Genomic DNA, 20,470 nt, shown 5'->3' with positions numbered 1-20,470 from the left:
CATATTTTCATGTCTTTGGCTATAAATGTTTTGCGCTTAGAGACAATGAACACCTAGGAAAGTATGATATGAAATCTGATGAAAGCATCTTCCTAGGGTATGCATTAGATTGTAAAGCCTATAGAGTATATAACAAGCGAACATTGATGGTCATAGAATCTATTCAGGTAGTGTTTGATGAGTCAAATCCCTTCTCCAAAAGAACTGATGAAGATGAAATTGAACTAAACAAGGAATTTGAAGAACTATCAATTGAGAATGATTCAGAAAATAAAAATGAATTTAAGGAACCATCCATTGAAATTGATCCAACTAAAAATGAGGTTAATGAACCACCTAGAGAATGGAAATATATAAAGAATCATCCCATTGATCAAATAATAGGTGAACCATTACGTGGAGTAGCCACTCGCTCCTCTCTAGGAACATGATTAGTCATTTTGTATTTCTATCTCAAAAGGAACCTAAGAATGTGAGTGAAGCCATAGAGGATGAATCTTGGGTGTTGTCCATGCAAGAAGAGTTAAATCAGTTTGAGAGGAATAAAGTATGGACACTAGTTCCCAGACTTGAGGATAAATCAATCATTGGAACCAAATGGATATATAAGAATAAAAAAGATGAACATGGAATAGTTGTGAGAAATAAGGCTAGATTAGTAACTCAGGGATATAATCAAGAAGAAGGTATAGATTTTGAAGAAACATTTGCACCTGTAGCTATAATGGAAGTCATTTGAATGCTTTTAGCATATGCAGCTTTTAAGAATTTCAAGTTATATCAAATGGACGTCAAAAGCACATTTTTAAATGGCTACATAAATAAAGAAGTGTATGTAGAACAACCCCCAGGCTTTGAAAGCCATAAGAATCCAGATCATGTGTATAGACTGACAAAAGTCTTGCACGGTTTAAAGCAAGCTCTTAGAGCTTGGTATGAAAGGCTAAGCAGTTTTCTATTAGAAAATGGATTTATAAGAGGAAAGATAGATACAATCCTGTTCATTAAGTACAAGAAAGATAATATTCTCCGAGTGGAAGTATATATAGATGACATCATATTTGGCGCTTCAAATAAAGAACTATGTGATGAATTTGCAAATACCATGCAAAATTAATTTGAGATGAGCATGATAGGTGAACTAAATTTCTTCCTAGGACTTCAAATCAAACAAGCAAAACATGGAATATTCATAAATCAATCAAAGTATATTAGAGACCTACTCAAAAAGTTTAATATGGAAGATGGAAAAATACTAGGCATACCTATAAAAACTTCATTGAAATTAGACAAAGATGAACAAGGTATACCAGTAGATGTCAAACTTTATTGTGGAATGATTAGTAGCTTATTTTACCTGACTGCCAGTAGACCTGATATAATGTTTAGCGTATGTTTGTGCGCAAGATTTTAGTCTGCACCAAAAGAGTCACATTTGTTAGCCGTTAAATGAATACTTAGATACCTGATAGGAACCGTGGAAATTGGATTATGATATCCTACGTACACATCTTTTGAGATTCTCAGCTATTCAAATGATGATTTTGCGGGTAGCAAAGTGGATAGGAAGAGCACGAGTGGTACTTGTCATTTCTTAGGAAATTCCTTAGTCTCTTGGTTTTCCAAGAAGCAAAATTCAGTTGCTCTTTCCACAACTGAGGCTGAATACATAGTGGTAGGTAGTTGTTGTGCTCAAACACTTTACATAAAGCAACAACTGAAGGATTTTGGGTTAAGTTATGAAACAATCCATATTAGATGCGATAATACAAGTGTGATAAATATTTCAAAGAATCCCATATTACATTCACGAACTAAACACATAGAAATATGACCCCACTTTCTTCATGACCATGTACAAAAAGGGGATGTGACACTAGAGTTTGTATGCACGGATGAACAATGGGCAGATATATTCACAAAACCTCTTGTGGAGGATAAGTTTATCCAAATTAGGCTTGAATTCGGCCTCATGCATAATCGAGAGGTTGCCTAGAATTATGTTAGATGATGTAATTCAGGGGGTACAACGTCACTTATGATGTAATCACTTGGTATCATATTAATCAAATTTTCGGTATTGCATTAATCCACAATTGGTTGAACATGTTTAAAACCTTAAGATTTCTAAGGGGAGAAGAACATAAGGGTACGCCTACTCATGTTTTATTATTTTACACCTTTTTACTGATGTCAAAAGGGGGAGAAAATTGGGAGCAAACATAATAGAAATCAGGTGAAAAAGCATAAATAAGAGAAATCGAGAAAAAAGAGCAAAAATTAAAACTTTGTGTTGGGGAGAAATATTAGGAGCAAAAATTGTTGGCAAAACTAATTGTGCAAAAGGGGGAGAAGTATAATAACAAAAATTGTTGAAACATCATGAGCATATTGTCATTCATTGAATATTTGATGCATAATTGAGGAGGAGCCTTATTTGGTGTAAACCATTATATATATTTTTTCTAGTGCATTTGTCATCATCAAGAAGGGGGAGATTGTTGACTCTACGAGTCCAATCCGGTTTTGATGACAACAAATAACTTGGTATTTGATCTATGCGTTGAGTTTGTGAATAAGAACCATATTAAGTATGCACGGAAGGATAATGAGTCGTGGAAGCCTTAAAGTAAAGCATACATATCTTGGCAAGATCCATGGAACTCAAAGAGTACTAGAATCAAGATGCAAGCGGCAAAGTTCAAGCACATCTTGGGAATGGGTACTCAGACCTCATGTATTTACATTTTCGTATGATTTAATTTGAGGTTCAACATATACCTTAGAATGATTTTATGATTCATGCATTTCATGAACATCATTAGGGGACATTCATGGACTTAGAAATAAAGTCAAAACCCTGGAAAACGTTTTTATAAAAGAGCCAAGAAAGAAAGCAAAATAGATTTTTGAACTAGAAAGAAAATATACAAAAATTGGGAACATCGGATGACTGAACTCTAAGTTTAGTTGACTGAAGAATTTCCTCAGACATCAGAAGAATAAGCTCAGTCGTCTGAAGATTTATGGGTGAAAAATAGAAACTGGCTAAAGCAACTGAGATGACTGAACCTTGACTTCGGTCGTCTGAACTAGACACTTTGGTCATTTGATTTTTGACCTCGATCATCTGACCCTGTGTCCAGGCTATTTTTTTTCAAAGGATAAAATGACTTTAGTCATCTGAGCTCTTGACCTCAGTTATCTGAACTTGTGGGAAATATTAAAAGTATAATTTTTATTGAACAAACATGCGAGCTATCTCATTGATCCAACAGTTGAGGTCAAGTCTAAGGGTAATACACTATATATACTGAATATCTAAACCCTAGTACAAAAGCTAAACACAAGAAGATCAACATAAAGCGAAGAACACATCTTGTTGAAAAGAAAACTGAGATGCTTGAGCTGATTGCTATACGTTTGCCTACGCTCTAGTTTCTACACATCATCTTTGGGAAAATCACCTCAGAAAATCTAAAGGGATCTCTATTATACATTTTGTGCTTCAACTTTGTTTGAGGTTTGGTTATTACATTTAGTTTTTTTATAGAATCTCATATCACCATCTATTTTGATAGTTTTAGAGAAGCTTGATATTGAGTTTTCGCATTCATATAACGATTGTTTTTGACAAACTCAATACTTGAGAAAGTTTTGTATTTGACCATTGATTAAAGTTTCTTTATTCAAGTGTATTCTTAGTTTAAGGCTGAAATTTTTTAATACATCTAAACTATTTGAATATACATATATCCTTAGAAGTGCATAACTATCTATGTACATATTGAAGGATATTTTCTGAAAATCAAATATTAGGTTTATTGATCTTTGGCATTATCATCTTAGAGATACATACATACATATATATATATATACACATTAAGTCAATATTATCACGATCACATTGAGTTTGAAATATTTAGAGAAATATTGTTTGTTTGTTAAAGGGTGTTCAACATCTTTCCAATCTACAAAGTTATCTTTATATTCAAATATCTAACCTAAGATCTCCAAAGCATTGTTTTTATACAAACATTTTTGGGAGAATTGATAAAAATGGGTTTGTGTGTTAAAGCATATCATACATAAATGATTATATCGTTTCATACATTCTGAGCTTCAAGTTATATCATATGTTAATGTATTAGGAATTTGAATTGTACTCATGAGCTTTTGTTTGGAAGCATTTTTGAGTGTTTTTACAGATTCTATTGTATTCACGGTTCAATGTGTGAACCAAGGTTTGAGGAGAGAGTTGTATCTCTTGTAAACAGCGAAGTAGGAGGGAGCTATGCCTCTTGTAAGCAGCGGGGAAGCTCCATCCCAATTTAAGGAGCAAGATGTAGATTGAGTTGGCTGAACCTCGCAAAAACTGCATTCGAATTCTCTCTTTTATTTACTCTTTACTTTCAGCACTACATTTAAATTGTTCATATTGCATGTGTAGGTTCAATAACATTGCACATAATCAGTTGGGTAATAATAACACAATGGTAAATTGAATTTTTTGTTTGTTATAAATCCCTAAGATTGATTTTCTAAATATATAAGTAGGGAGTAAGAGGTAAATAGATTCAAAGAATTTTTAAAATACCCAATTCACCCCCCCTCTTGGGATTACACCTAATTCAACAATATATATAGACAACCCCTTAATTATACCCATCCAAGACATATAGGGAATTATTATAATTGTTTTAAAACATTTTAACCTAATTAACTTTATTTAAATATTTTAACCACGGTAAAAATAATATGGCAACCTGAGAGCACCGATCAATCGAAGGCGAGGTTCGGTTGACTGAGTGTCCAAGCTCGGTCGACTACGTAAGATTTGAACTAGAAGTTTGGTCGTTCGGTCATTAGGGTTCCAAGGCGATTTTTCTTTTTCGCATGGATCGGTCGACCATGAGGATTTGAACTAGGTAGTGACTAGACCATTGGCCAGACACATGTGGGAACTCGGTCGACTAGGTGGTTGGCTTAAGATTTGGGCTCGGTCGACCGTATAGTCAAATGGTTGATTCGGAGGAAGTTCGGTCGACTGGGTAGAATGAACTGGGTATAGCTTGGTCGATCGAGCAGTGGTCAAATAGTTGACCTAGTCACCAGTTTGATCGACCAACATATTTGTACTTGTGAAGTACGGTCGATCGAACATGCATTTTAAGTGCATTTCGATTCTATTTACTTATGTGATCACCCTTTTCATATATATATATATATATATATATATATATATATATATTCGTGCATGTATGAGTGTCCTAAGGTCATTCTAGGCCTTTTTCATTTTGAGCTTACTTATCATATCATGCAGGTGATGCATATAATTATTACAACCTAGATCATATTTATTATTACAAACCCATAATGAATAATGATATAAATTACAACATCAACAAATCTTCAGGGTCTCCAAGCTTCAAGCTTTCACGTGCCATCAAATATGAACTTGCTAATAAGAACCTGCACACAAACTTGAAAGCCATCAAATACTTGAGTATTTGTCATTATCAAAATCGGGATATGACCCATAGGGTCAATAGATTTTAGGGAAAAACCCAAAAATCCTCAAAATGAAGATCTGATCTGCTATAACTGTAGAGATTCTCCTCCTACTCCACATAGCGACATCAGATCGTTGATTTCGGCAACAGACGTCATGAAATCTAAGAGAGAGAGAGAGAGAGAGAGAGAGAGAGAGAGAGAGAGAGAGAGAGAATTGAGATAACTTAGCAATGATGCAATGAATATTCCATTTATAACTAGGTTGACCCGGCCAGCCTCGTCAATGAGTTGGAGTTCTCGTTGATGAGTTGAAGAAGGGCATTCGTTGCCAAGAGAGTGACCTCGTCGACGAGGCTAAGATTTCAGAATTTTTGAAAATCCCTTGGTATCTTCTCGTCGACGGGCCTCTGCATCACGTCACTAAGCCACAGAAGAGAATTCCTCGACGAGAAAAGGAGCCTCGTCGACGAGCTCTACTGTTTTACCCTTTTTAATTTCCCTTCTCTTTTCTTTATTTGTTTTCCGAATTTGGGTCCCCACATTACTCATGCCACATGATTTGAATAATACACATAATTATATCATTTAAAATAATAAGCCAACCCATGTTCATCATCTATTTTACTAAAAAAACACGTTAAATTATCCCCGCAATTTATCTAGAAAATTCATTACTTTAATCATTCCATTTTCGCAAATAATTACTAATAACACAACCCTAGGCTCAAAATCACAATTCAAATGGTTGGCTTTTTAAAACCCACATGATAATCATATATATATACACACACACATATAATTTCCATTTTAAAAGGTTGAATTACAAAATTAATGGCTTAATCTATTCCCCTTACCTAGTTTCTAGAAACTATGCCTGCAGGGATCTCAAAATTATACCCGCGATGCTAACCCAGACCCTGAATTCATAAATCCTAATTTATCAATTCCATCCCAAATAAAATATTATTTTAATATATCCTAAACTCATAAACTTCAAATAAACAATTAATTTCCCCAAAACTACAAATTTGTTTAACTCCCTAAATCTTACCTTGGCCTTGGAGTGGTGCCTAGAAAGCCTAGTTCAAAAATCTTCTCGGTAGACTTGTAGAGAAATGCTCGTAGAACCACGTGGTGGTTTCAAATCGTTAGTTAGGCTGAAAATTTGAGAGAAATTGAGGAGAAATAGTGGGTTTACCATACCCTAGGAGTGCTTCCTACAACGCTGTTAGAATTGGTGTATTCCCAAGTGGGGGGTTGAATTGGAATTTAAAACTTTTTTTCCTAGGTAAATCTATCTAACAATAGTATATACACAACCTAGGGTCAGTCTATGCAATTTCCAAATACGTAGATAAATATAATGTGGAAATTAAGTCATACGCATTATTCACCCATAACATACATGTGCTGTAAATATACAATGCAGAAATATAAATAAACACACGATATGTTATCGGGCTTCGGTCAATAGTGCCTACGTCCCGCCTCTAGCTCACAAGCCTGAGAATTTCACTAATAGCTCACTTAAGGGTGGAGCAACACCGATTACAACTAGGTCAATTAGCACAGGGCTGACCTCAACCTCAACCAGGTCAATTAGAGGGGCTGACCTCAACCTACACGCCTTAACAAGACGACGTACCTAGCTTTCCTAGCCGAGTCTAAACCAATCCGGGACTATTCCAGGGCTAGTCTCCCTCTTCAAGCCCATCCTTGGAAATACAAAAAATGTGTATGTAGTCAAATAGTACAGTGATTGTGCTTTCGTGTAAAGAAGATATGTACCCAAATAAGCACAATTACATACACCACAAATGATATAATATGTAAGCTTAATGTGGTCCAATAACTCGACTCTCAGATATATATAAATATATATATATATATATATTTATTATCAGTGTAATAAGTGCATGAGAGTATCAATCAAACAGTCTTTGTGCCACAAGATATTCAGGCAAGATGTTCATACAAAGATGCTAGCCAAACAGTATATATGTATATTTCAATGAGCGGATTTTCTCAGTTGTATGATGCTCAAGTACTGTATATATTTGGTTTGCGAAAAGATATTCAATCTTTGTATTCAACAAAGGATATGTGAGTTAATGAATATTGCAACAAATATTTTATCACATGAATAAATATCTCTTCAAATATTTTTCCAGATAAAAGCACAATAGATATTTGAAAATGTTTGACAAGTTTTTGCATTCCAAAAACAAATATGAACTTTTCAAGATATTACAATGAATATGTAATACTCATAAGTTTTATATAAGTCTTCTTAGGAGAGACTTATCAACAAAGTCCCCTAAGAATACTTGGGTTTAGCTCTCAAGAAAATCAAGTCAATCAATCAAGGCAAGGAGAGCAAACCTATGGAAACGAACACTCAATCCACTTACGAATGATGTAGGCACTAATAGAAGGTAAGCATGAGTGAATGAGGCTCCAAAAATGAGTAGTATAGGCTTTTGGGTTTTCAACTAATTCTCCCCTAATCAAAGTAGCTAATCCATCTATGATTTTCACAAATGATCTCATATATATAGACATGAAAGGAAATATGACCGTTGAGGACCTATTGGGTATTATTAAGAAAGTTTAATGATGTTTCAAATATTTTAACCCTATTTAAAAAATATTTAACTATGGTAAAAATCAAGGCAACCCAAGAGGTTCGGTCGACCAGAACAGTTTCGGTCGACCAGGGGAATTTTGAATTAAGTTATCGGTCGACCGAAAGTGCCTTTTCCAAAGGCGATTTTTCATTTCTCTGAGGTTCAGTCAACCACTCCATTTTGAACTAGCTGGTTCGGTCGACCAGACCGTTGGGATTTTTCTCGAGGACCCTCAGTCGAACAAGTAGTTGGTGTATAATTTCTGCTCGGTCGACCAAATGATTAAACATTTGACCCAGAGAGGTTTCGGTTGACTGGGGTTTTTTGAACTACCTGATTTGATCGACCAGGGCCTTGGTCAACTGTTGACCCAAGCCTGGTTCGGTCAACCAGGGCTGAGTGAACTACTTGGTTCGGTTGACCGAAAGTGCACAAAGTGTGCAATTCAGTCCCGTTTTGAAGCATACAAACCCTATTCAAGTGCCTAATACATGCAAGTGCAAAGGTGAGTGTCCTAAGGTCACTTGGGGTCCAAATTTGAAGACATTGAAAAAGTCCAAGGTCGGTCGACAATCCCTAAGGTCTTTCTAGATGCTTTTTAGTTATTTTTGGTTTAAGCTTACGTATTAGATCATGCAGGTGATGCATGCAATTATTACAAACCAAAGAACTTATTTACTATTACAGACCCTTTGAATAAATATGAAATACAATACAACACAAATTGGGTCTTCAATCTTTGATCTTCTCTTTGTGCATTATAATCTATCTCTTAGAATTCCTGCACATAAACTAGATAGCCATTCAATACATGAGTATTTGTCATAATAAAAACAGGAATATGACCTATAAGGTCAACAAACGCTCCTACAAAAAATCCACTCCGATGAAATTGACGATGGCGGAGAATGGAACCCAGCAACATTTTCTGTTTTTCGATTGGCCGAGTATTTGTCGAGAAAATGAGGAGAGAGCATGAAGTGGCCAAGGAGAGAGAGTTGGCGAGAGTGAGAGATGCTGGGGGGGGGGGGCTCTATTTTTCATAACCAAATTGAATTCCAAATTCAATTTGGATATGTAAAAGCCTCTTCAAGAAGCTTTAACTAATATGTATATATATATATATGTATATAAAATATTATATTAATATATTATATTATATAACTTAATAAATAATAATAATTAATTAATTAATTAATTTAATTATTTATTTTTTACACTTCCATGCATATTATTTTCTGGGGTGTTACAATTATTTCACGCATGATTATTTAGCAAGAGTTAAGCAAATTACAAGCATACTAGTTCACAAGAGTACATAGGATATCACCGAGTCATAAGTTCAGTACTTATAGGTTTTCAAAGTCAAAATAAGAGTTTTATAAAAATATCCTTTACTCAAATGTATTTTTATATAGACAAGTTTTAAATCATATTAGTGTTATAATCTTTTAAAGACTTTGTTCTGGTTGGGTTTAAAACCTCAGTTATGCACCACTCAAATTCCTCTCTTGAATTTCCTAAAACACCCTTCATTATTTGGAGCATAACATTTGCTAGAGAACTCCAAAAAGAGCGATCTTGGTATCTATGGAAATTTAAGAAAAAATTACACAACGTTTGTGTTGAATATTTTCACAGATGAGAATGTTTAGATAATGAAAAAATAGGATAAACCATTGACAGTTTGGCTAGGTGCAATGATGGTTTTAGGCAGAGAGCTGAATGGTTTTTTGCTTAAGGAAACCATTGATGGTTTGGGGAAACTGTCAACGGTTTGCATCGGCTTCTGAACCCCAATGGCCATTAAACATCTAGTTTACAAAGTATTAAATTGTTTTATTAGCTTAACAGCCATATAATGGCTAAAAAGCCAATTTACCTTTGAAACAAGTCCAAAGGCTTGTTTAAGATTTGATCAAAATAGTTATATATCATTTGCAAGCACATTTCAACTAGTTCATTATATTTGTGCTCAAATTCTATCTTTCTCTTTAATGTAGTTGTGAATCATTACCTGGAGAGATTTGTGTGAGGTTTTTATTGTATTAAATATCAGCTCATTCAAGGAGCATTATCTTTGTAATTCATCTTCTTGTTGCAAAGGTTTCTTGGTGAACCGAGTTGCGAAGGGTTCTTGGTGAACCTTATGGCTCTAGGTGGGGATTAGTTCCCTTGAAAAGGCGAAAAGGATTTTTTCAGATTGTAAAGGCTTCTCCGCCGGTAAAGGAGGTTTATAGTGAATTGTGAAATCCTTAAATGTGTCTCAAGCAATGGACATAGGCAAAAGGCTAAACCATGTTAATAGTGTTTGTTAAGTTTTCCTTCCCTATTCTGTTTAATTTATATCTTATGCATGATTTATATTCTATATATTGTGATATAATCATTTGTATCTTGCCAATATTTATTATTTTGGAGAAGAGAACAATAATCCGCAAAATAGTCCATTCATCCCCCTTCTAGACTAAACTTTAGGGCCAACAAGTGCTACTAGAGCAAGGTGCTTGAGTTATTAGAGTAAATTCTAGATCACAAAGATCAAATGGCGTATATAGTGCACACTTCTTCCCAAGGACCATCTGTGACTAGACCACTAATGTTCAATGACTTCAACTACCTTGCATGGAAGAAAAGAATGATCATCTTCATTCAATCATGCAACCTTTATATATGGGAGATAATCTCAAATGGAGACTTCTCCTTCACCAAGAAGAATGAAGATATCCCAAAGTCAATGACGGAGCTTACAATTGTTGGAAAGAGGTTAATACAACTTAACTTCAAAACAAAATATTATCTCTATTGTAGTTTGAGCAATAAAGAATACAATTGCATTTGCGGATGTTAAAGCGCAAAATAAATTTGGGACAAGCTCAAATATACATACGAAGTTAAGAAGAATGGTGATGGACTTTCCACCGACAATGAAGTAAAGGAGGAAGTGGAACATTCTTGTCTCATATCTAACGGGCGAGAAGAGGTAAGTTTTGATGACGATGATTATACTCCTTCATATGATAAATTAGTGAATACTTGTACTAAATTATTTGATGAATTAATTTTGATAAAAGGAAAGAACAAATATTTTGAGAAAGAGCTTTCTATGTTTAAACAAAGGGAATCCTCCTTGAAAGAATAAAATGATTCTTCTAAAAAGAAGAATGAGGAGCTTATTATAAATACTCAAAAAGAGCATGAAACTTTAAAAGGAAAAATAGAAAATTTCAAAGATCAAATTGAAAATATTTTAAAGGAAAATATTCTCTTGAAAAATAAAATTGAAGATTATAGTAAATTCATCGATGGGAAAGAAAATTTTTATAAGATCTTAAGAACCCAAAGAATAGCTTTTATTGAAATAATTAAAGTTATAGTTCCTTTCATAATTCCCATAGTTTTTATGCCTCATCAAGTAAAAATAGGCTTAATAAGACAAACCTTCACATTCAAGAAAAACGTGCTTTTATTATGAAAGAAAAGAGCACATTCGTTATTCTTGCCCTTCTAAAGGTGCCAAAGGCAAAGCAAGGAAGGTAGAATGGGTTGTTAAAAAAAAAACAAAAAAAAAACAAAAAACCAACCCCTTAGGACCCAAGGAAGAATGGCCTAAACAAATTATCTAATCTTGTTAAACTATTGCTTCCTTAGTACCTAGGATTAGAAAATAGGATCTAGGTAGATTTGACCATACCTAGGTAAAAAGGGATTGTGATGACTAAGTGAATCTATATAGTATAAAAATCATAAACACTCACCACAACTGTGCTCAAGGTATAAAATATGAGGTTTTGCATAATAACTACTTGATCACCACACTAGGGACTTTCAAAAAAATTAAGCCAATATGAGGAGTCCAAATGATAAAAACCAATATGATCTTTTAAACTATGTTTATCCTCGTTGATTGGTTATTTATATTTAAAGCATTGGCTATAGCTTATGGGATAAAGTAGCATGCACAAGCTCACAAGCTCTACGTTCAGGCTTGTTCTTTAGTACTAGAAAGGAATGAAACAATAATTGCTTTCGTAAGACATTAGTCTTCATAAGATATCATTCCTCCAAAATATACAAGGTAAAGGGACTCAACTAGCTTACCTTTGGGTGAAAATAGAAACTTTGTGTTTCTTATATGAATTACTTAGGTCTTCGATAAAGTTTCAGAAGCATGTTGTAATAAGAAAATCCATCTCTTATGAACAAGAGATGACTTCCTTAGTTATATAATTTTTAATGATATATGCTTAAATTGGAAACATAGTAAGAATATCTAAAGCCTAGCATAACTTATCTCCTGCATGAAGTTAAGTTTTAGGGGAATTAATCATAACAGCATGGGCACTATGCTCCATTCATTCCTAAACTCATCTTTGAACATGAATGTTGAATGCTTGATCAAATTTCAAAGGCATACTTAAGGCATGAAAATTCAGTCATCACTTAGGATCAGTATACCCAACTTTAGTAGTAAAAACCTTCTTAAATTCTAGTTATGAGCTCTAATAGATTCTATAGTAGTTTTTAACTTATCAATGCTCAAAAGAATATTTACTTGCTAAATTTGAGGCATTTACTAAGGAATTAGTGTTTTTGTTTCAAGATAGAGTACTCCTCACTCTATGCTTGATCTATGAGAAAACTCCTTAAACCATTAGTATTCTCTTCCCCGGGAAAGCCTTGCCAAATCATGATTAATTTTTTAAAGAATTTTTATTCATAGTATCATAATCTAGCTCAAATTTTGAGCATAAATTCAGATTTAAGAGTACTTTCCCATTAGTGGTTAATCAGGAGAACATGTCTCCTATCACCAAGAGCAGGGATAATAGATTCTCTAAATAAACATTCATGATTGATCAAGAACCTATTTACCCAAACTCAACAATGGGAATCAATATGTTTGTGAAATGCAATTAGTTGTCAAGCATTCACCAACTTATGGTTAATTCAAAAAGACAGAAATTTCTTCTAAGTACTCTTATTTATTCATTGTTAAATTATTCTTTATATAAGACTCTTCATCCATACTTTCTTAAGAGCTCTCAACCCTTGATAAATAAAATGGAACTTTACAATCATTTAAGCATTCATGAGTAAGTATGGATCATATATAGGCAAAGATGGTTTGGTTTTGCACCAAAACGTCAACGGTTTCAAAGGAAACCATCAATGAAAATAAACTGAGGTAAGTTGACGTTTTGGTTCAGTACATACTCGCCTCACCAACATGAAACTGGTCTTAATATGCTTTTAGGGTGTTTTAAGCTAAATGAATAGTTCATCTCTTTTTGATGATGAGCAAAGGGAGAGAAGTAAGTAGGTTGGTATTATAGGTTGGATACTATTGGTAAGTATATTAAAGTGTATTAAGTATAAATATGTGGTGTTTCCTAAAATGATTTAAATAAAAGCTCAGATTTGTTGCTTAATCTGTTTTAATGAAAATTCGGTTCATTTGCTATTTGTTACTTAATTTGTTTTAATAAAAGTTTAGTTTGTTTGCTATTTTATCTTAATGAACTTTCTAGTTAAATACATTGGATATGAAATATCTAGTTTAATGATTTATATTATTTGTGGCTCTTATACTTTGTTTTTGTAAGCAAACAAGGAAGAGGGAAAAACATGAAGAGGCAACACAGCAGAGCTCATTGACAAATGTCTTGTGTTCATCGACGAGTGGACAGCAACGAGTCGTCAACGAAGGTTCTGTCATCGTCAATGAGAAAGTACCAACAGCAATAAAATTTCAAAGTTATGGACTCATCGACGAAAGCCTATTCTTATTGATGAATTGTCTTTTGTGGATCGCCGATGGAGCCCTGTACTCATCGAAGAAGGACGCTTGGGCTGCGAGTAGTTTTTTTTTTTTGAATTTTGAATTTTTGTACGTTTGGTGGTTGGGTAAAAGGAGGGAAACCTCCAAGGAATTTCTATATATGTTATTCTAGGCATATATTGAAGAGAGAGTGATCATTTTGAGAAATGTATTGTGTACATTGAAATTTCCATAGTGAAATTTGTGTGCCATTGCTTCAGTCAATGTAAGCTTTGTCGAACCACGTAAATCTTTGTGTTGTTCTTATTCTTGTTGTGTTTTATTTACTTTTTGTTGTTTATTCCATTGTGCATCTTCATTATTCGATCCATATCACAACAACTTGGTATCAGAGCAAGTTTGTTGTTATGGCATCAGGATCGTCTTCTGCAAGATTTGACGTTGTCAAATTCGATGGAACCAGAAACTTTAGTTTATGGAAAAGGAGAGTGAAGGAAATTCTTGTGCAAGAAGGAACAACTAAGGCTTTGCTTGATAATCAACCTGAAGGAATGGATGAGGCAACATGGGTAGATTTGAAAGTAAAGGCAGCGTCTATAATACGCTTGTGTTTGGCCGATGAAGTTCTCTATCGAGTGATGGAGGAGGATTCTGCAGTAGCTATTTGGTGAAAGTTAGAAAGTTGGTAGTCTAAATCCCTCAATAACAAAATTTTTCTTAAGAAGCATTTATATTGGCTTAAGATGGGTGAAGGATCAAGTATGGATCAACACATCAATGCTTTTAACCAAATCATAAGTGATTTGATGAGGGTTGATGTGAAGTTTGATGAGGAGGCTTTGATGCTATTAAATTCTTTTCCCTCAACACAAACTTACGAAAATATTGTGACCACCCTTACGTGGGGAAAAGAAACTCTTAATCTGGAAGAGGTAACAAGTGCCTTGTTAAATTTTCATCAAAGGTAAAAGATATGTGATGAAGGAGAAGGACTTGTGGGAAAAGGTAGTAATGAGCGAGGCAAAGGAAAGTTTAATAATGGATCTATTCAGAAACCATCATGAAATCAATCCAAAAACAAGAAGGAAATTTGGTATTATAAATGCGGTAAAAAGAGGTATGTGAGACCAGAGTTTCCGGATTGGAAGAAGGAAAATGCTGAAGAGCATGAGGGGATTTCAAAATCTGTAAATGTTGTTCAAGAAGAAGATTCACCAGATGGTGATGTTCTATCAATTTTAGCGAGGTCAAATAATCTAACAGACTCTTGGATACTTTACTCGGCATGTTCTTATCACATGACTCCGAACAAGAAGTGGTTCAACACTTACAGGTTAGTGAATTCTGTATCAGTTCTTATGGGTAATGATGCTTCTTGCAAGATCGTTGGCATAGGAAATGTAAAGATAAAGATATTTTATGGTGCTGTAAGAACATTGTGTAATATAAGATATATACCTGAATTGAGAAAGAGTTTAATATCTCTTGACACTTTGGATTGTAATGGCTTCAATTACCAGTCCAAAGGTGGAGTATTGACGATATATAAAGGTAATTTGAAGGTAATGAAAAGGCAGAAACTGGATGGGAATATTTACACATTGTAGGGAACTACAGTTGTAGGTGGAGTTGTAGGCGTGGATGCTAAATCAGATGAGACCATCTTATGGCATATGCGCCTTGGGCATTTGGGGGAACAAGACATGAAGGAACTACACAAGAGGAAACTCTTGAAGGGCATGAAATCATGTTAGCTAGAATTTTGCAGCATATGTGGTTTTAGATAACAGAATAGAGCAAAGGTTAGCCTTGTTATTCACAAGACAAAGGGTATTCTTGACTATGTATATTCAGATGTTTCAGGCCAAGTTAGAGTTGCATCAAAGGATGGACATGTGTGTTATGTGAGTTTCATTGATGATTACTCATGGAAGATCTGGGTTTACTTCATGCAGCACAAATCAGATATGTTTGCCAAGTTTAAGATTTGGAAGGCTGAAGTGGAGAACCAGATGGGGAGGTGAATTAAATGTTGAAGGTCAGATAATGGGATTAAGTATGCTAATTCTCGATTTAAGGAGTTTTGTGCAGAGTAGGGCATTAAGATACATTTTACAATCTGTCGGAGACCTCAACAAAATGGTGTTGCAGAACGGATGAACCAGACTCTCGTTGATAGGGCTCAGTGTCTCAAATTGAATACAGGGCTATTGAAGAACTTCTAGGCTGAGGCAGTTAGTATGGCTTGTTTTTTGGTAGACAAATCACCAAAAGCATCCCTAGAGGGTAAAGTGGCGGAAGAGGTATGGATGGAAAATGCAGTAGATTATTTTGAATTGAAAGTATTCGTGTCTAGCCTATGTTCACGTGTCTAGTGAGAAGAGGTCTAAGCTTGACCTAAAGTCTCATCGTTGCATCCTTTTAGGGTATCCAATAAGTGTAAAGGGGTACCAACTATAGGACCCAATGGAAAATAAGGTGGTGATCATTAGGGATGTAGTCTTAGATGAGAAGGCTATGGTAAAGCATACTCAAGAATGTGATGAACAAAAACAGGAGCCAGTAAGCTGAGGCAGTGATGAACATATCATGTAGGTGGAGTTGGAAGCTCAGGGTAACGAAAATTATCATGGTCCCGTGGTTGCAAGGAGCTCAAGCTTGGAAAGCTAGCAAGTCGATGATATTTTGTTAAGAAGATCCAAACGCACTATGACCTCTGCCAAGGAGTCAATTTTAGAAAAGGAGTTGGACGAGCTTCTAGATGGGAAAAGATCGATTGGGTGCAAATGGGTGTACAAGAAGAAGGAGTCAATATCAGAAAATGAAGGTTCTGTAGACTTTAGAGTGCAGCGGGAATAATACCAGAATATAGAAAAAGAATTTGAGGTTTCATTTTGTGATCTGGATACAGGGCTTTCATGGTGGTTTCTGTGTTTTTCCTGGGGTGACGACTTCAGGAAAGCCATAGTAAACTATTGATGCGTTATGTATTTAGGTTATGGGATGTGATTTGGGGTTAGGATCAGGAGGGATGGTTAATAGAGTATTTGGAGTTTTAGTTGAATAAGTTGGGTCTGTAGGGAAATAGGATTCTGAAACGGTGTTTTATATGGTTGCAAGATGGACCCAGGAGGCAGTAGCACTCATGCCAGTGGTGATGATGGAGCGGGTTCTTCTAGAGCAAGAGGTGGAGATTCAGATGTTGAACTACATAGTGTGGCTCAGTAGGTTATGGCCGAGATAGCGCGGAGCTCTAGAGAGCAGGGAGGTCCATCTCCAGTTCAGGGGTGTACCATAGAGAAATTCATGAAGATGAATCCGCCAGCTTTTTCTGGGGTGACTGACCCTATAGTTGCTGAGAACTGGTTGTAAGAGGTAGAGAAGATTTTGTCAGTACTTCACTTCACCGACGAGCAGAGAGTCTTATATGCTATGTATAGACTAGTAGGGGAGGCCAAGAGATGGTGGGTAGCCACCAGATTATTGGAGGAGTAGAGGACGATTCGAGTACCAATGATCGGGGCTCAATTCAGGGACATGTTCTTTGATAAATACTATCCTGCTTCAATCATAGAGGCTTGAGTATAGGAGTTTTTGAGTCTATCCCAACGGTCATTGAGTGTTCAGAAGTACGTGGTGAGATTTATTTAGCTCTCGTGTTTCTTCCCATATATCGTTCTCGATGAAGTAAAGAAGGAGAGAATGTTTGAGAGGAACCTAAGGCGTGATATTTACAGGTAGGTGGCAGTACTGCGGATTCAGGATTTCTCAGAGTTGGCTGATAGGGCTAGTGTAGTAGAGGAGAGTCTATCCAAAGAGACGGAGACACAGAGTCAGAGAAAGAGGATTGCGCCCTCAAGTATTCATGGTTTTAATGAACCGAGTGTTCTATCAGTACCTAGACCAGTTTGTGGTTGTATTCATTGATGATATACTGGTCTACTCGAGGAGTTTTGAGGAGCACGAACATCATTTAAGGCTGGTATTGCAGAAATTGAAATAGAGAAAGTTATATGTGCAGTTCAAGAAATGTGAAATCTGGCTGAAACATGTTTCTTTTCTCGGCCATATAATCTCTAAGGCAGGTGTATTTGTCGATCTGAGTAAGATAGAGGCAGTGGTAAATTGGATAAGGCTTGGAAATGTTTAAGAGGTTCGGAATTTTCTGCATTTAGCAGGTTATTATCGACGCTTTGTTAATGGTTTCTCCAGTTTGTTAGGTCCGTTGACGCAACTTAGGAGGAAAAATGTAAGGTTTGAATGGACTGATGACTGCGAGCATAGTTTTCAAGAATTGAAACAGAGGTTAGTGACTGCCCCAGTATTGGCTATCCCATCAGGGAAGGATGGGTTTGTAATATACAGTGATGCAACCCTGAAGGGACTTGGGTGCATACTGATGCAGCATGGCAGGATCATTGCATATGCTTCTAGACAGCTTAAAGAATATGAGAAAAACTATCCTGTGCATGATCTAGAGTTGGTCGCGGTGGTGTACGCTCTAAAAATTTGGAGACATTACCTGTATGGTGGGAAATGCGAAATCTTCACGAATCACAAGGGTTTGAGATATTTCTTCACCCAAAGAGAATTGAACATGAGGAAAATAAGGTGGTTAGAACTTATAAAAGATTATGACTATACTATTAGTTACTGTAGACACCCCATTTTTACCCAGACCCAATATTATTATCATTATTTTTAATATTATTATTATTTTGCTATTATTATTATTTTTATTACTATTATTATTATTATTATTATTATTATTGTTATTATTATTATTATTATTATTATTATTATTATTATTATTATTATTATTATTATTAGTGTTTTTATTATCTTTATTTTATTATGTTATTATTATTATTATTTTTTATTTTCATTATTATTAATATTATTTTTAACTTTTATTATTATTAGTATTTTTATCTTTATTATTACTATTATTATTATTATTTATTTCTGTTATTATTATTATTATTATTATTATTATTATTATTTGTTTTTGTTATTATTATTATTCTTATTATTTTATTATCATTATTATTATTATTATTTTATTATTATTAGTATTTTTATTTATTCTTGTTAATTTTCATTAGTCTTATTATTATTATTATTATTTTATTTATTATTATTATTATTATTAATTTTCATTAGTATTATTATTATTATTTTTATCATTAATATTATTTATTTATTATTATTATTAGTATTTTTATCTTTATTATTATTATTATTGGTATTATTACTATTTTGTTATTATCATTATTATTTTACTCCTTATTATTATTACTTATTTATTATTATTTTTATTATTTATGGGTAGCTAGGGCTTTGGGGAGCCTATTTGTAGGTTCTTCTCACAGCACACAAGGGGGGCGCTGCACACAGGAGCAGCAGCGGAGAAACACTGAAAAAAAAAAAAACTGTTTCTTTTCTCATCATCCGCAAGCCCAGACCTGAGGAAGCCCGTCTTCTTCTTCATCCTCCACCCATCTCCATTCTCCTCTCCGCCCCTCAATCTCACCCTCTCCCTGCAACTGCCAGAGATCCTTCACAACCATTCCCTGCTCACCATCCGACCATCACAGCAGACAGCAAACCAGCCCACAACTCGACGGATAGCAACCCAGCCACCATCCATCCTCTGCAGCGAACCACACCATCAACTCCGGCGTTCCACCTCGCGAAGCAGCTCTCCGCCAAAACAGCAAAGCCAACAGAATTCTCAGCAATCACTCCGGCAAGGCTCACCACCCCGAGCCCAATCTCTCCCGCCTCCTGCCACGCACGGCAACCCAGCAGCCGCCGCCGTCGCCGTCAGTCCCACCACTCGCCGTTTCCGTCGTCACCGCCTCGTCGCCCATCCTCCGACCTCTAGCCTCTTCTCCGTCAGCCCACGGTAAGTCTGCGGTGAAGCTCCCTGCACCGCTCTATTGCACCCATAACTCACCCAGTGCAGCGCCTCCCCAGGTGTATATACATGTTATATATATATATATTTTGAGTAGGTCATAAGTTAATATTTAAAAGCTTAAGTTTTTATTGAATATTATGTGAATAATAATTGATGTTGGGGTAGGGTTGTTTATTTTTTTTATGGGCAGGTTTTCAGGCTATTTATTATAAGGTGGTTTTCTTATCGTATATTCCTAACTAGAATTTCCTGTTATTGTATTTTGTATGTATAAAAGTTCTTAATATTGTCTATTGAACCTAACCAATATTGTGATATCATTCATTATTATTGTTTATTATTGAGGATCATGATTATTTTATGTCTATATTTAGGTGTTAGGGTTTTACTTATTTCATATTAGCATTGGTCATATATTTTTAGGATTTTGTTTATTTCATGTTGTTATAATCTTGAATACTTCGTATTACTTATCAATTTTAGGATTGTTGATTGAGTTCTATGTTATTGTTTTACATCATTTTAGGGCTTTTATTTTTTTTTCATGCCTGTATAGTATATATTGCTTATATGGGGTTCTTGATTGTATATTGCTTATAGGAAAGTTCCTGATCATTGTATGTT

The 20,470-nt window shown here is 34.9% G+C and overlaps 1 protein-coding gene across 1 annotated transcript in view; it reads left to right on the top strand.

The window, feature by feature from the left end:
- Window positions 1-19,810, top strand: part of LOC131155926 (uncharacterized) — a 37,472-nt gene extending 17,662 nt beyond the window's left edge. The window contains exon 4 of the mRNA XM_058109383.1: window positions 19,283-19,810. Coding sequence (XP_057965366.1) covers window positions 19,283-19,810 — 528 coding nt within the window. The remainder of the gene's footprint in view (window positions 1-19,282) is intronic.
- Window positions 19,811-20,470: the final 660 nt, after the last annotated feature.

Source organism: Malania oleifera, chromosome 5 (assembly GCF_029873635.1).
Source record: "Malania oleifera isolate guangnan ecotype guangnan chromosome 5, ASM2987363v1, whole genome shotgun sequence".
NCBI lineage: Eukaryota > Viridiplantae > Streptophyta > Magnoliopsida > Santalales > Ximeniaceae > Malania > Malania oleifera.
Note: the sequence above shows the minus strand (reverse complement) of the source record. Positions and strands in the feature narration are given on the sequence as shown.